Source organism: Nipponia nippon, unplaced genomic scaffold (genome assembly GCF_047370975.1).
Source record: "Nipponia nippon isolate SJK-2023a ecotype South Korea unplaced genomic scaffold, ASM4737097v1 scaffold_23, whole genome shotgun sequence".
In the NCBI taxonomy this organism is placed as follows: Eukaryota; Metazoa; Chordata; class Aves; order Pelecaniformes; family Threskiornithidae; genus Nipponia; species Nipponia nippon.
The window spans coordinates 7,314,364-7,331,444 of NW_028262340.1; the positions used below are offsets into that span (position 1 = coordinate 7,314,364).

At 53.8% G+C, this 17,081-nt stretch overlaps 1 protein-coding gene across 1 annotated transcript in view; it reads right to left on the reverse strand.

Annotated features, from left to right (window-relative positions):
* Positions 1-932: 932 nt before the first annotated feature.
* Positions 933-17,081, reverse strand: part of RUNX3 (RUNX family transcription factor 3) — a 41,110-nt gene continuing 24,961 nt past the window's right edge. Inside the window, exon 5 of the mRNA XM_087761050.1 lies at positions 933-4,887. Coding sequence (XP_087617176.1) covers positions 4,364-4,887 — 524 coding nt within the window. The 3' untranslated portion in view covers positions 933-4,363. The remainder of the gene's footprint in view (positions 4,888-17,081) is intronic.

The window sequence follows — 17,081 nt, forward strand, 5'->3', positions numbered from 1 at the left end:
GGCCTGGTCCAGCATCGCCTCGAACGGCAGCGCCTGAGTCAGCCACAGCCTCACCCCCAACGGCATCGCCCCGTCGGCACCAGCACCAAAACCACTTTGCAGAGGGGCTGCACCCCTCGAAAGCTCCTTTCTGCGGGTGACCCAGTGCACATCGGTACAACAAAGCCCTTTTTATTTGTCCTCTTTTTCTTTTCCCTTTCCTCCTTCTCTCTTTTCATTGCAGCTTTAAACGAGGCTGCGAGTAAAGTGTGGATCAGTTTGGGATGGGAAGATCCTGGAAATAATAGCTACACCTCGGGGTGTTTCCTCTCCCAGTGGCTGTGAAGAAAAGGCGGGTATGTCTAGGGTTTGACTTGAAACATGTTTCCGCTGGCCAGGGCTGCGGAGCCGGGTTCTCACCCATATTAGCATTTATTGTGGTTTTGTTCGGGCTTTTCCTTTTTTTTTTTTCTCTTTCTTTTTTTCTCTTTCTGTGCAAATGCCACTATGGGTTACGCTTACAGAGATGCTGCAAAGGAGAGGCAGAACATCGGCTCCAGCACGTCCACCCCGAGCCCCGCTCGATGGGGAAGGCGCTGGCATTGCCCCGGCACGCCGCGGCCGTTGCCTTTGCCGGGCTCATGAATAACGCTTGCGTTGAGTGGCTTGGCTCCTTGGGAGCCCCCAGCCTACAGCGCATTGGCATCAGATGCTATTGTAGGCTGGGATTTTTTTTATTTTTGCTTTTCAGCTGTCATTTGGGTTCTGGAGGCGAGTGGTGAGTGCTAAGGGGTTTGGGCTCGGACCGCCTGGGAATTCGGGTCCTGTTTAGGATTTGTGCCGGAGCTTTTGTGTCTCGGGAAGCGGTGTGGCGATGACAGGCGGCGGTCGGGGCGCGGGATGCCTGGCCGGGGACGCAGGCATCACCTGCCAGGTCCAGCTTGGTTCAGCGTGAGTGGCCCAGCCCCACCTCGGGGAAACCCAGAGGGGTTTTCTCAGGGCTCGCAGCCCGGGGTCATCCCCCCGCCATCGCCTCCACGCACCCCCGGGAAGGCACCTGCCCGCCCTCCTCCCCGGACACCCTCGCTGCGCCTGCTCAGGCCAAAGTGCGGTCAAGGGCAGCCGCGACCCCCCCCGACACCGGATCCAGGCACCGGGGTGCTTGGGGAGGTGCCAAAATTGGACCCCGGAGAAGGAGCAGCACGAAGAACCTTCCTCCGTGCCGGGGCACCGATCTGCTCCCCCGGCGAGAAGTGAGCAGGCAGAAGGCACCGGGGAGACTTGTAACCGTACATTTATTATTCCACATGGGAAGTCATCACAATGCTTACAGGGAGGCCTGACGATATAATCACGTACATTGGACAAGAACATCGGCGCCGATAACAGAAAAGCAGAGCTGACCGCTTTGCTACGGCTTCGTACCAAGGTGGTTTCCACCCGCTCACGAAGGATTTCCACCCGACTCCGTTCTCAGCGAAGCCAGCGCAGCAGCGACGTCTCCAGCGAGAGCTTCTTCCAATGACTTCGACAGGAGCAGACCCTCCTCTTCCTCTCCCTCCCTCCCCGCCTCCCCCCTCCCCGGTGCCAAGTGCTACAGGTTAAAAAGACGGGCTACATATTAAATATAGGGCATTACCTTCAAGTAGGGCCGGTATATTACACAAACCACCACATCATTTGGTATCGCTAGCATTTTTTTTAATGTCCATCGTAAGACACCATTAAAAAAACCAACAACTTTCGCCTTCTTTATCTGCAAAGATCTTCGTTCTCATCTCCTTAGTTGTTTTTTGTTATTTTACCCTGCACATACAAGTATTAGAAGCATTATTAAGAATTGGATCCTTCAACACATTTAAGAATTATATTATTATAACAAATAAGACCAAAAATTAGATTTTATAGTTAAATATTCTGTGAGCCAGACAAAGGGGTTTTACTGTACAAGCGATTGTGCATTTTTTTAAAAAAGCAAATTATAGTGCAAAGCAAAAAACATTGGCCTGTCTTGTGACCATTTGCATACAATAGAGGTGCATATATTTACACCTTCACATGACAATATGTCATAAAAATTACATTGTTGCCATTCTTTTTATTATTTTCTTTTTTAAATTCACTACGAACAGTCTTAAATTAACCTATTACTACGAATGCCTTGTCATCTTTGTGCTTTCAATCAGTGGCGCGATTGGATGATTAACATAAATGCATCAAAACACAGGCTGCCGTGGTCCAGTTTCTACAGCTGGCAAGCACCGGAGAGGTGCTCGCCGTCGCTGAGGCAAGTAAAGGTTGCAGTTTTGCTGGGGTAGAGCTTTTTTTAACCATTGTTTAAAAGAGTTGTTCTTTTCGTTGCTTATTTAACTCGTGAGTGGTCATCGCAGCTTTCCAAGGAAGCCAGGATGGCTTGCTCCAGTCTTGACGTGGTAGTGCAATTACAGCGCTCCGTACCTCAACCGAGTGCTGACAAGCTGCCAACTGAGATTTGGGGATAGGCGCGCGGCCGTCACGGTGTCACTCAGATGGGGGGCTGGGAGGGCAGCTGTGGGGTTTCAATTTTCTTATGCTCATGCAAAAAAAAAAGTTTGGTTACTGGTGGCACTGGGGGCTGGAGACGGTCCCCGTCCCCTTGCCAGAGGGCAGGCTCCGAAGGGCAGCGGGTACCGCAGTTACGTGCTCCCCGGAGCCTGCCCTCGCACCCTCAGCCCTGTCAGCGTGAGGAATCCCAAATCCAGCCCAAACGCCCACGCCAGCAGAAAGCACGGCCGGCTTGCAGGAGGCGGCGTAACCCTGCAGCGTGCGTCCGAGCCAGCCCACTAACCCGGCCCTGGGGGAGCCCCTGCCACCTCTCTGGCTGCCTGCCACCTCCCGTCGCTGTCCCGTTCGGGTTTCAAATCCTTTGGTATCAGCTACGAGGGTGTGTGGTGCCCAGGAGAGCTGGTGCCTCCAAATGCCACGTGATGCCACCAGCTACCGACAGGCCGGCGGCACCTTTAGTGCCCCTTCTTCACCTTATTCATCTACAGCAAGACACCCGTGCTCTGGGTCACTGGGGGGAAGGGACGGAGGGTGAGGGGATGGAAAATGCTAATAACATTGCTTCGCAATTTTCCCACCACCAAGGGACTGGGTAGAAATTGCTCCTTTCTCCAAATCTCAGTTAGAGCTTTCAGTATGAACTGACAAGTGTAAGTCATTTCCTAATAAAAAAAGTCATCATGTGTCGATCCGCTCTGGGTGAAAACATGGGAAAGAATCATAAGAGAAATATGATGCTTTGCCACCAGCTGCATGTCTTGCCACTCAGAGAGGAGGAAAGGAAGACCCAGAGCCCGGTGGCAGGGTCACGCCAAAGGCTCCCGAGTCCCTTTTGCAGCTAAGGCGCTTGGAAGTGCATCTCATACATCTTGGATTGTCCTGAACGCCGCCTTCGCTTCAGCCACCATCACTGAGATTTGCTAAGAGGAGCAAAGAATTGAATGGTGAGGTCAGGACAAAAGAGCTAACAAAACAAAACACGTCTTGTAAAAAGTACATCTCATATGTAAACATACAGGAAAGAGGGGTCTGTCAGGCGCGGGATCAACCACGTTACTGTTTTAAAAATGACGACAATGATAAAAATGAACAATACAGCCTCTGCCGTCACCAACAAATAATAATAATCACATCACAGCTCTCGTTCACATGGCTGATGCCGGCCAGTCCGCGAGGAGCGCGCAGCCCCCACGCGTGCCCAAGTCCCCGCGGTGGTGCTGTAAACCAGACTCTCACGTGCCGCGTGTGGCTCCGGCGTCGTCCCGGAGCTCTTTGGTCGTCAGGGGCCCTACACTGGCGGGGAGGGAAGGAGAGGAGACAACGGGGGGTTTTCCTTTTTTTTTTCCTTTTTTTTTTTTTCAGTTCAGTCTTCCTGCACTGGCAGGGAGATGGCTTGGACGGCTCCCTGGTCTTTTCTCTTCTCTGAAACATTTTGCAGAAGAAGGGTGAGCTTTTTGTAACTTTTGAATGCTTTGTGTGGGGAAGAGGGTGCGAGTGAGATGACTGAGAAGTGTTCTGCAAGAAACAAACATCTGATGCCACACGTCCTGTTTTTTTTTTTCCTATGTACAATCCACATACTTAAAACATACGAAAGGAACCACTTCGAGTGACAAATTCAAGCCTCATGGACGTTCATCTTGAAATGTAACGTAGGTCGTGGTCCATCTTCGCTTGATGTTTGCCCATGCTTGCATGCAGAGGATCCTGGTTTGCTTTTGGTTTGGGAGACTTTGGTTTGCCTTTTCCCTAGGCATCATTTTGCTCTATTCACTACCAAAAGGAGTAACGTACCGGTGGCTGATTAAGTCAAAGCTATCGGTGCCCAGTTGAGTTCCTCCTAGTAGGGTCTCCAGACCGACTCATCCATCCTGCCAGTAGTTGTCATGGTCGTCGGCGAGTTACTGTGGCTCCCGTCTGCATCCACCCCGTCGTTCTGATTGCCCAGGTTGGGATTCATTAAGTTGTTCCCCGCTGAGGCACTTGTACAAGAAGAGAGCATCCGGGTGGGGGAGCGCTCGCCACCCGCCACCATGGAGAACTGGTAGGAGCCCGAGGACGTGCCGTAGTACAAATGGTAGGGAGAGGGGTTGGCCTGGAAGGGTCCACTTTGGTTTTGCGTGGAGCCGGGGTAGGGGGGCGGCAGGTAAGTGTGGTGGAAACGCGTCGTGGTGGGCATGCTGGTCATGCTGATGCCCCCGATGCCCGTGGCGGAGGGCGTCGCGGTGTAAGGGAAGGCAGCGGACATGGCGCCGGGGTAATGCATCCGCGGGTCGGAGAACCTGGTCTCGGTGAGAGCTGGCAGCGTTGGGAAGGAGCGATCGAACTGCCGGGGGTCAGAAAAGGGGCTCAGATCGGACGTGCCTGTTGGGGCGCAGGAAGAAAGTGGGCGGTTAGAGCACTATCCTTGAGGCTTGGAGAGTCTGTCCTATAGCCCGGGCCATCCCCTGCCCAAGGAATTAAAGTCAGAGGGAAAAGCATCGCTTGGATCTGCCAGGGAAGAGAGCTGGGGAACCTAAATACAAAAATCCTAAACCCATTTGTTTAAGTTGTTCTCATTTCCTGTCCTAAAATTTGTTGTTTCCTATCCAAGAAGGGACACAACCAAGCTGACTTCTCTAGGGGTCTATTCATCTCTGGCAGATTAAAAAAACCCACCCCATAAACACAGAAAAAAAATGTTTAGCCATTACATCAGCCCTGTAGTAAATAAATGGATGCAGGCCCCAGACGGCCGGTCCCTGAGATAGTTGGTGGTGTATACACAGACCCAGGGAGACAGAGAGGAAAAGCTGGAGCCCAGAGCAGCCTGCTAAGCCTTCTTGTGGGTGGCCTGTTTGTGCTGATACCATCAGGGGATGGAGCTGATAAACACACAGCTGAAAACTCCCAAGCTAGGAGCCACAATATCCCTCTGCTTGATTTCTCTGTGTATTTTTCTCCTTCCAAGAGGATAAAGAGAGTGAGAAATTTAGGCTTTCTGCTGCTGGGGGAAGGGAGACTTGAGTCAGCATGGTGGGGACATTACCCAGCTCCCTCGGGTGCCGGAGCCCCCCACGCCTTTTCTTGGGGGGTATAAACCCAAAGGGGGTCGTAGCCAGCCAGCCGGGAGAGGGACCTCTGCCCGGTGCTGCCAGGTCCCGTCCTCCTGAGGGAAGCCCATGTTGGAGAGGGGAATCCAGGCCAGCAGATCCTTTGAGGACCTCAAGGCTTTTCTGTGGCTATCTATCTCAGCTGTCCGGAGGCTGGTGGCATTTCCTTACGGAGCCCAGCACACCTCTGGCCTTGGCGCACCTGCGACAGGGAGAAATGAGGTTTGCTCGCCAAGGAGAGATGCGAAACCCCTGTCCTCGAGACCACAGCGGCTCACGCTGAGCTGCGACACTGGTTATGCAGGAGGACATGGCTAGAAACGCTGCAATTGTGCCTTTCTCAGCCTTTTGACACCCCTCATGAGATGACAATCTCTAGAAAGAGCAGTTCTAGCCCAAAGTGCTTGGCTGGTGCACCGAGCTCAAAGCCTTGGCCAGCTGGAGGTGGCTCTTCATCCCTGCCGTTTGCTCCCAAGGCCCCTATTCCTCCCTTGTTAAAAGCCGGGGCACCGCGCCTTTCTGCTTTGGTACTGGGTGTCACCTGGCCTCAGTGACTTTTTTGTCACATCGGCTGGATTTTGGATCGACTCAGAGCAAGCAAATGCGCGAAATGAGCGTGATAAACATGCTTGTTGGTTTTAGATAGGCACATGTATACAGACACACACAGTCATATGATTGTATATTTGCTATGCATGCATAGGGATGCGTGCCTTGTACATATTTATTACGATGAAGCATTTTTAACTTCTCAGGGCTGGTGTTCCAGGCCCGGCAGCATTTCCCCAGGAAAAAAACACTCGAGCTAATCCCTTCCAGCTAACGAGTGGCAAGGGCATGCTCTGGAGGAGCACATAGGGAGGGGGTTTGAGCTGAACCCTCGTTCTCATCCCAGGTGAGTCCTTCAGCCATCGGCTGGAAGGAGAAGGGGAGCAGAGGTTCCTCCCTCCCCTCCAGCCATTTTGCGGGCGATCGGCAGTGCCTGCCTTCCCACGCAGGCTCCACGAAGGAGAAAGGCGGGGGAGCACCTGGTTTGTGAACGTGGCTGCGGCTTTGGTGTGAGATAAGAGAGGAGCAGCTCAAAGCTGTCACGAACCGCACCGCTCTGCACACACCCGGGGCTGGATGCAGCCGAGCCGAGCATGGCAGCGGCTGCCCGGCCGCAGGGCCGACCCTCTCGCATGCTATGTGGAGGGGTAGCGTGCTTGGGCTGGCTGGAAAAGCACAATGCTGCGAAAAATGCTCACAACTGGCCAAACCAACCTGATTTCACATCTCAGCCTGCCAGCAGGATGCTCTGTCCCATCCCAAAGCCGTGCTACTGCAAAAGCAGCACCAAAACCGCTGCCAGGCGCTGTGAGCTGAGGTTTGGAGACCAGCTCTGCAAGAAGCAGCTTGACCAGAGCCCGTAGCTTTAGCAATCCAGCAGCATCACAGGATAAGGTAGGACCATGGGACAAAAATCCTGGCTGAACTTGGACTGGAGAGAAAAAGTGCTGTTTTCTGAATGCTTCCTCCTTACACGCACACGGCCCTGCCACTGCGGTCCAAGTAGCGGGGCTGCTTTGCCATACACCGAGAGAAAGGGGTCTCTAAATCCCCCCCCAGCCCCCCGAAAACCCAGACTGTTGCTCGCTACCTTCCCCAGAGCAGATGACAATCTCCAGCAATCAGACCACGCTCCTTCGTTAGCTTTCACATGCCCATAAATAATATTCCATAAAATGCAAATCGAAATAAAACCTAAGTGCTCAGGGCACATTTCCCTCTTCCTCTATAACACACTCAAAGGGTTTTTTTTTAAAAGGCTATGGTTTATTGGCCTGAACTTGCAACGTTTGGCAATGGGTCCTTGCTACTAATTTAGACGCAAGCATGTCAGCGTGTTAATTACAGGCTGTGCGTGCGACGAGCAAAGCACAGCGATACCGCCGGCTCGAGAGACACTCCAGCTACTGCCTGCAAAACACCGGGCGAGCTCTCCAGGCGCCAGGCTTTGAACCCCCGGGTCTCCGACAGCGCTCCGCAGGGCTGGGCGCCCGCAGTCTGAGCGTGTGGGGCTGCGAATCCCTTACAACGCGAACCCCAAACACCACGAACCCCTCGGCGGTGCCGGCCCTGGCCAGCGAAATCCGCAGCCCCGCGGAGCCAGTGGGGCATCCGAGCGACCATGACCGACGCGCTTTCATCTTCGCTGGGCCTTGGGCTTAAAGTCTAGCCTAGAATAAAGCCCCAGCTTTCCCCGACCAGTCTGAGGCTACAGAAGAAAAAAAAAAAAAAACCCCGACAGAACCCCAAAAAACAAAACCCACTTGTGTATTCTGTCTCTGTGTTATCGGGGGGTGGTTCGGCCTCCCCAGGCTGTGGCAACCAGACACCGGGCTGCTCCGCTGTATAATGTCGGCCTCTGTTTTCCCGTGGCCCCCAGCAGCCCCCGGGGAGACGAAGCCCGTCCATCCCCGCTCCCCGCCGCCCCGGCCGCACGGGGCTGAGGCGGCCGCCGCCGGGCCGAGGCGCGGCGCTGCCTGCCGGAGAGCGGTTCCCCCCGGGGCCTCCTCCTTAACCACCGCCGCGTTGTCCACGGCCCGGCCCGGCCCGGCCCGGCCCGGCCCGCCGCGGGGCTCGGCGGCGACCTCGGCTCCCCGCAGGGCCCAGGGCGCGGGGAAGCGGCCCCGGACGCGCCTCCGCGGCCGCCGGCTGAGGGGAAGCCCGGGCCGGGGCCCGTCCCGCCCCCGGCAGCGGGCAAGGGCCGGCGGGCCCGCGGCGGGAGGAGGCCGCTAGAGGGAGCCGCGGCCTCGCTGCCGCCCGCGCTCGGCGGGGGGAGCCGCCAGGCGGGGACCGGCTCCCGGCGCGGCGGGAGGGGGCCCGGGCCGCCGACGCGGCGGGGAGCCCTGCGCCGTCCCAGCGCCCTCACGGCGGGGTCCCTCCTCAGCGCCATCACCGCAGGGCTGCCCCTCCATCTCGGTCCTCGCCTCAGGGCTGCCCTTCCATCTCGGTCCTCGCCTCAGGGCTGCCCCTCCATCTCACCTTCACCTCAGGGTTGCCCCTCCATCTCGTCTCCCTCATCTCACGACTTCCCCTCCATCTCAGCTTCACCTCAGGGCTGCCCCTCCACCTCAGGGATCCATGCGAGTTGGAGCCACACAGCCCCATGGCTGCCACCCCGTCCGGGGGCATCGCCCTCCTGCCCTGCGTCTGAGGAGATCCCCGCTGAAATAGCCCCAGCAAGGTCCAAATAAAACATTGCCGTTAATACCCTCCATAACCACCTAACTCAGCAGCAAAGCAGCCCTCCGTCACGCTCAGCCAGCCATCAAACGGCAACCCGGAGCAAGCAACGTGCTAAGCAAATGCCAGGGAAATCGGAGCAGGTGAAGCTGCACCCTCAGGCCCCGTGCTGCCTTCGCAATCACAGCCGACAGCGGGCTTTAAAAATCCCATCATCTCGTGTCCCCCAGCACAGAGCCCAGCGCATCTCACACACATCTGCCTGGGAGGATTTACTACGGTTTGCCTCGCTTACTCGCCGTCCAGCCCCCATTCGCTTTTTTGGACCCTGGCAATCTGAGCTTGAGTATTTCAGTTGTCCAGTTGCCAATCAAAATATTTGAAGGAAATGTTTATTTTCTTCTCGAAATCACACCAGCTGCTGCACTAACTGAATAAGCCCATTTAGCTGTAAGAATTTAACCATTGTAAGAGTGAATTGAGTCCCCCAACTACTCCAAAATCTGACCCAATCTATCAGCGGAAATGTCAATGTTTTGGATGGGAGTTTGGGGAAGTGTGGAATGTGTATTAAATAAAAGCCATGTAAAGGTCAAAGCCCTGATTAGTAATGCCACTGTCTCCTCATTAGGGCTGTGCTGCCCAGGGGACCGCGGAGGCCGGGACACACCCTGTTATTTAATTGTGCAGCTGCAATTTGCACCTTTTGAGGACCCCCAAGTCCCCCCGCACGCGGAGCCGGATAGAAACAGGCTTTCAAAGCCGCTCAGCCCCTTTCCAGATAAAACAACCGCGCTCAAGTGACACAGCAGCTTTCTTTTCGCCTCAGAGACAACATGGGTCTTTTCTTGAGTGGATGGCAAGGAGATAAATGCAAAGAGCTGCCTTTGAGCGCCTGCGCGGCGGTGGGTGCTAAACCTCGGCTGGTTCGCGGCAGAGCCGGGCAGGGCGGCGAGGGCTGGTCGCAAGCATGGAGGTGGGGAGGCTGGTTTGTGAGGCTGCCGGCCACAGAGGTTTCTCTGGGTGTGTTCAGCCGCCTCCCTTGAGACCATGCTGGGTTTGGGAGCTGCCTTGGATGGAGTGAAACTGGTCCCTGCGCCCTTGCTGGGTCAGGACTGGTGGATCTGCTCCGAGTTCCCTGGAAGCCTTCGTGGAGCCGAAGCAATGGATCCTGCAAGAGGTTTTCAAGGACTAACGGCACTGACGTGCAGCCATCCCAGTGAAGCAGTGGGGGCTTCCACTGCCTCCTAACCCAGGAAAATATCTGTTCCGCCTGGAGAGAGGAAAGGGCAGCAAAAGCAACGTCAGGCCCTCTGCAGTGCTGCAGCATGGAAAGAGCTCCGAGGGCCAGCTAAACAACAAGCTCACCCAGGGCATGTGCGCAGAGCACTGGGGCTCGATGTACAGCAGCAGGAGGAGATTATCAGATCATCCGGGGCCGCGCAGTGACGTACGGAACCGGAGCGATTCCACAGCACCCAGGGTATCCCTCTCTGGTCCCCCTTTTAGAGATGTGGGGAACATGCAGAGGCTTACTGAATAAAGTCAGCAATAAACCTGAGCCTGCGTGTACATTGCACAACACACACAAATACACCAAGTGTGTGGTACACACGGCGACAATAAGGGAAATTTAAAGGGAACTTGATAGCGTGGAACTCTCCAAGTGTATAGAGTGTATAAATATCTTCAGCTTGGCCATATATCACCGTTTTATTTATATGCATATACGTGCCTTGCAAAATTGTCATGAAAAATCTAGCCCGGGGAAAAAAAAAAAACTCCTTTCCTGTCTTATGCTATGACGATTGACGACAACGTAAACACTAATGATACTTTATGCTTATGTATATAATACGCATGCATGTGCGAGCTGGAGCGTGGACAGAAATTCTCTCTCTGTATGTACCTTTGGCTAGTTTTTCTCCACTGGTTTCTGCGATGCTTGGACCTCCAAGTTGTCTTTCAGCATTTTCCTGACCTCTCTTCCTCTCTGCTTCCTTCCCCTGATCATGACGGCTCCATCTGGGAGCACGGAGAGGCAGGTGGCCAAAGATGGAGAGAATCTGCTCGGTACGGGAAGGTGCACGAGATGCATGTGATCTCTGAAGACCCAGCTCATCTCTAGAGAAGGCGCCGTTCTCCTCCCCACCCACGCCTGCAGGCACGCTCTCACACCTCTGTCACATATGTGAACAAGTTCACTTGTTTCCAAGTCAGAGCCAACTAAAAAAGAAAACGGCCCTTTCCTCCCACCCCACGAAAAATAGAGCAAAATTTATTTTGGGGGAGGAGGGGAGGTGTTGAAAAAAAATGAGGGTGTGAACAGCATCCGTTGTTACACGCCCATGGAGCAATTGTTCTGTATCTGATATAACCAGCTCACGAACTGGGTGCAAGTACTTCCTCTGCAGAGTTTGAAAAAAAAAACCCAAACCCCAAACCAAAACACAACAACACACACATCGCTTATCACAGTATCACCAGGCACCACCTCAAGGCTGCCGAGCACGTCTGCTGCTCACTTTTCTAATTCTCTCCAAATACCGTGTGCTGCCGCGCAGGCACGCACTCAGCCCCCAAACCTACCCCGGTGAGCATCGCAAACCTTAACTCCGCTCTCCTGGGTCCTCTCCCAGCGCTTTCAGCCCCCAAACATGCCGGGCGATGGCCTCCCGGTCTATGCAGGCGGGCAGGGCAGGCAGGCAGGGAAATTCCCAGGTATTCCCACCTCAGTGAACCACGCACCACATCTTACCCTCCTCTGCAAACCCTTCAAGGTCCATCGGGATGCTCCCAGCCATTCGTTGCACCCGTCCTGCCCTTCTGGGGAAGACCCTGCTTCTAACCTCCAGCCCGGATGTATTCAGGGCCGGTTCAGCCCCATCGCCTGTGCCAGCACTGTCCTTCATAGCTTACATTAGCTCCTCTCCCTCCCTATGTTTACCCCCTGGATGTATTTATACAGCGCAATCAGCTCGCTCCCAGCCTGCCTTTTGCTAGACTAAACACGCCGGGCTCTCCCAGCTTCTCCTCCCGCACAGCCTCCCTCTTCCCTCGCCATCCCCAGCGCCCTCCGCTGCCCGCAGCCCCTGCCCGGCACCGCATCAGGCTCAATCCCCGCCGCTCCATCCCGCAGCGCTAACGACCGAGCTAACGGTGCTAACTGGAGCGGGTGGGTGGGCTGGAAGGGAAATGCTGCCTTGATTGCAGGCACTCCCTCTGGCCTGCCTGCGCTTTGCTCTTTACCTGTATTCAAAGGGTATTAAAAAAAATTAACAAGCCCTGACTACATAAAAGGAAGTTGCTGAATTTACAACCCAGCCTGCAGCTAGACCACCTTGCCTGCCGAGCAGGTTTGGACCAGGCCAAGTCTGCCATGGGAAACCCACTGCGGAGCGGCAGGCTGATCGGGGAGGCTGATGGGGCGACAGGAGATGGGGCTCCAGCCCTGCTCTGCCGCTCCTGGGCTGCGCCGCGGCCACGCAGCCCGGCAATGTGGGCAGTGCCCTCCTGCAGTGGGACCCCGGGCTGGAGCCTCCCCGTCGGCGCTCTGAATCTGGCATTGAGAATCCCAGCATAGTGAGAATCCCGCGTCAAAGGCAGGCTGGCATCCCTGGAGCCTGAGGGAAATTCAGCCAGGCTCATTGCAAGCTCGTCTGCTATTTCGCTCATTTGCTCTCTGGTAGGAACTGCAGCGCTTCGGCACCCTGAGCTGTGGCTGGGAGACGGAGGCGGCTGCACGTCAGCGGCAAAAGCAGCGGTCGCGGGTGCTTGGACTCTCTCTCGGGGGATGCTCCCGGCCAGCACTGGCCTGCGGTTCAGCTTTGACTGTCACACGCCAAATTCATTTAAGGGACATCCACCGCGCAGCGGGCAGATGTAATTGAGGGGAGCAGCAAAGCAGTTTAAAGATAGGCACAGAAGCCTGCGGAGCCTGAAAGCAGGCAGGAAACCCATCTTAAGCGTGTTCCTTCCTTTGAGGCTGAAGCTGAATCCCACAATATGTTTTCTTCCCACTAATGCTTGCCTAGCTTCCTTTGGAAACAATTTCGTCTCTGCCCATGGTAGAATGTTTTTATCCATTAAGAAACGGATATTTTAAAGAAACCATAAGTCGATCTGGACAGGGATTAGGAAGCAGCAATTCAGTGTATTTGCTGGGCCCATAATTCAGGACTTAACCTCAGAGCAGCCACGTTGCATTTCGGAAACAATAGGGCACTCGCTGCCTATGCCAAGAGGCTTCTTAAAAGTAATGTAATACTTTAAAAATGTATATTTAAAAAGAAAAAGAGAGAGAGATTTTACTTTAAATGCATATGGTGAAGCATTCTGCTGATGGCTGGCCTGTGTTAAAAACATTGCACTGGCTTTAAGTAATGAATTGGAAATCGAGCTGGTTAAAGCTGAGCAGTTTCCCCATCAGGAGATCTGAAAGCTCTTCACCAGCAAAGACAACGTCTCCCAGACCGTTGAGCAGACACTGAGGCTGGGAGAGGCCAGGATGGAGTTTGCAAAAGGATCCAGTGTTTACTGCTCTCCCTGTGAAGTCAAGGGGATTTGATTTCGCTGGAGCAATATGAAGAGTGTGCAAGGGGATGTTAAGTGCATTCATCAGAACAGCTTGCTCTGTTGCTGAGTAGATCAAATTTAAAATCACTTTGCAATTGTCCTCGTGTACACAAGGCCCCTACATGTTGCCGGACAATGCACACAATTGCTTTTGAGTGGTTGAAGATGTTTCCACCACAAAGCTAGAACACAGGAGCCGGCTGCGTGGGCGGTCCTCCTCTGTTGCAATGGGAATAAAATGGTTCAGCATGAACCACTGCTGAAACACGGGCAAGGGCAAAGCGTCACGCGGAGAACTGGGGGCTGCTAGGACCATCCCCGTTCTCCCCAGGAGGACGTGTGTCTGTCACCATCCCACCTCCCCAGAGCAAGGGGGCCCCGAGAAGCAGCCGAAGGCGGGCAGAGGCAAGCTCCTTTAACATCTTGCTTCACTTTTGAGAGCTACTTCATTTTTTTTAAGCTAGAAGACAAAACTCGAAATGAAGCAAGCACGCAAGGCTCTGGCTTCGCGTGCCCCGTAATAAGGAACCATTTCAAGCCATCCTAATGACAGCTTGGTGTCTCGCTGTGGAGACGGGAGAGCCGGGATTTCAAAACCTCAGATTTTCCAGACCTCACTGGAGAAGTATTGGGCCAAATCCTCAACGGAGGCAAATGGCTCTGCTCTGCTGAGGCCAGGAAAGCAGCACTGGCTGACGCTAGATGAAGGTCTGCCTGTCCTACCTGCCTGGCTACCGGGTCAGATTCTCATCACAGCTACACTGGGGTGAACCCAGAATTACTCTATTTTCCCCCCAAAGTAGTGGAAATGGGAATGAAATCTGGTGTGTGAAGGGCTGCAAAAGTCTGTCCCGTTGGCAGACAGGCATGGGAAGGGATTGATTCTCTGCCCATCTGCACGGGGTAAGGCAAGACTGAAGCCACTGAAATACGCTGACACCGGGCAGTGGGAAACCAGCACGAGAGCAGGATCTGACCCGCTCGGCCACGGTGCTGAGCACGCTCTCCTCCCATGTTTCCTGGCATGCCCTTCAGAAACGATCGGTTTTCTCTTACCGGGAGGTTTTTGGTTTGAGACCATTTAACCTCAGGATGATCGTTTTACGTGGGGGCTATTTATAACCTCCAGGGGCTGCTTTACTGAAAGTCTTCTGCAAATGGCTGGGGGCCAGATTCCTCCCCCGTTTACACCAGCGTCCTTGCTGTGATCTCCACCGCGGCCGCAGCCTTCGCTCCCAAGGAGGAAAGACTGGAGTGGGCCAGAGCAAACACACCTCCAAAGGACCTCCATTCCTCTCAAAGATAACCGCTGTCTCCTACGTGCCCGCCTGCGTCAAAGCCCAAACTCCACGTGCTGCGTTCGGGGATTTGAGGTGCCTGAATCCCCCCTCGGTGGCCGAGGCTGTTTCTGAGCATCTCGGCTCCCCAGCCTGGTTTTGCCAGAAGCGGATTAGGAAGCGCTTGTGCAAACTGCTTGGTCAGCAGAACCGGGAGGCCAACCACCTCCGGCACACGAGCGGAGGGCTGCCGGGCGTAGGTGCTCGCAGAGGGAAAACCTGCCTCCCCCTGGCCCCCTTTTAATCCCTGCACAGAGACGCAAAGATGCTAAAAACATGAAGGCTGGGCAGCACCCAGGTAAAGGCCAGCAGGGGCCGGATGAACTCCAGCCTGCCCCCTTCGTCCCGCCTAACCAGTATCTCGTTATGCTTTTTGCTAATCGGCTTCTCGTGTGTGTTACCTAAGAACGTGCCAAGTCGCGAGAATTACAGGCCTGTTAACTCCTGTATTATTCTTGGCACAGGCCAGGCTCCACTTGCTTGGGTAAAAATTATGATCTTTGTGAATAAGCTGTGTGTGTGAGAGAGAAAGAGGGTTTTTTTTTTACTATTATTATTATTATGATTGGTTATACTCAGCGTTGTGTCAAAAGGACAGGGCTGAGATTAAAATTACTGAGCTGATTCTGCTCCCAGTTACGCGGGTAAGAACCCACAGTAATTTCAAGACAGTTCCTCCAACTTGGGAACAAGGGAGCCAAGAGCAGAGCGTGCACGAACTGCCTTTTGCAGCATTCCTGGTACTTTGGATTCACTCCGCAGGAATGATTTTAGATGGCTAATTTTGTGTGTCTCCACTCCTGCTGTCACTTGACATTTGGGAATTTGGCACGGACGGTAGCTTGTGGCCAGTTTCATTTTTCTCTTGTTGAATTTATGTCATCACCTGATTCTTTGCTCCAAACGACGCTCTTTGGGTTTCTGGCACTACAGGGGACTGTGCTAATTTAAAATACGCATCTTTTTTTCTTCCCCCAAGAATCTCTTTCTTTATTAAGCAGCCAATGGGACGAGCCTATAAAACTCTTTCTCTCTCTCCCTCTTGCTTTTTTTAACAAAAATCAAATGATAATCCTACACAAAATGCCCGGGTTCTTCTCATAAACCGTGCTAATATCAATGAAAATTCCAAGCATAAAGATTTGCATTTCAATGAGAAATAAATTAAATTTTCACTGTAATTTTGGGTTGGGAGGAGCGGGGCAGCTTTTACAGTTCGGGTAACGTTTTCAAACATGTTTTTGCGCCCGAGACACCCGCTTTGCCAATGACACTGAGGTTTTCAAACGCCTGCGTCACTTCTGAAAATGCAACACAAAGGCTTTTGGAACTTTTCATATGAAACCTTCCAAGAAGGGCCACTTTTCACCAAAACTCAAAATGCAAACAGCTTAAGTACTATCCCTTAAATGCTCATTAGCATTTCTGCTGATTTTCAAAGGAAAATACCACCGAGATTAAAAATGCATGGAAAAGGAGCACGTCTCCGGTGTGGACAGGAGAACGGTCCCTCTCCATACGTCCTGGTGGCATCTGGCTGCGCTGAGAAGCGCAGAAAGCCGGGAGCAGCAAAGCGGCTGGGTATTTTCCAATGCAATGCTTAGTCTGGGGCTGAAATTCAGGTGCACGGGAATGAGCAGACTGACCTCTCTTGGGTAACTCCGGTGGCAATCCCTACCTCTTTCCTGGCAAGAAGCTACGATGCAGATTCACAGGGAACGCCCCAGGGCTCAGCTACGCCGATGGCAAATATGGGAAGAGCAAAGCCTCTGTGTGTGTGTGTGTGTGTGTGCGCACGCGTGCGCCCATGCAGGTGTGCATACGTGTGGGGAATTATGCTGGAGCTGGGTGATGGATCACCAGACTTGGCATAAACACAACGCAACAAGATAAGAAACCATTTGGATTAGCATGTAAAGTATAATACACCCTTTCTAGTTGATGCTTAACCGTCTACGCGGGTGCCTTCATGTCAAAGAAGCTACTGGAATGAAAGTATGTTGCTCTGATCTCTCTCGCATTCCTGCTGAAACTCAGTTTTTCCTAACACCCCGTATCTAATGGTGCACAGAGTGAAATCGCCTGGGTTTATGACTCAGCAGCCGTCTGCTGATTTAATGGGCACAAAAAGGCTTCCAGGGTCAAGAACCCAACCAAACCCCTCCCTGGCTTGTCCCCCCGGCAGGGCTCCGTACACAGGGGAGAGCTGGACTCCAGCCCTAAGACCCCATCCAGAGGGAGGCTCGCTCAGCCGGGACGGCTCCGCTCCCTGCCCAGCCGTGTCAGGAGCACGAGGGTTGGGGGTGCGACGCCAGGCTGGGGCACC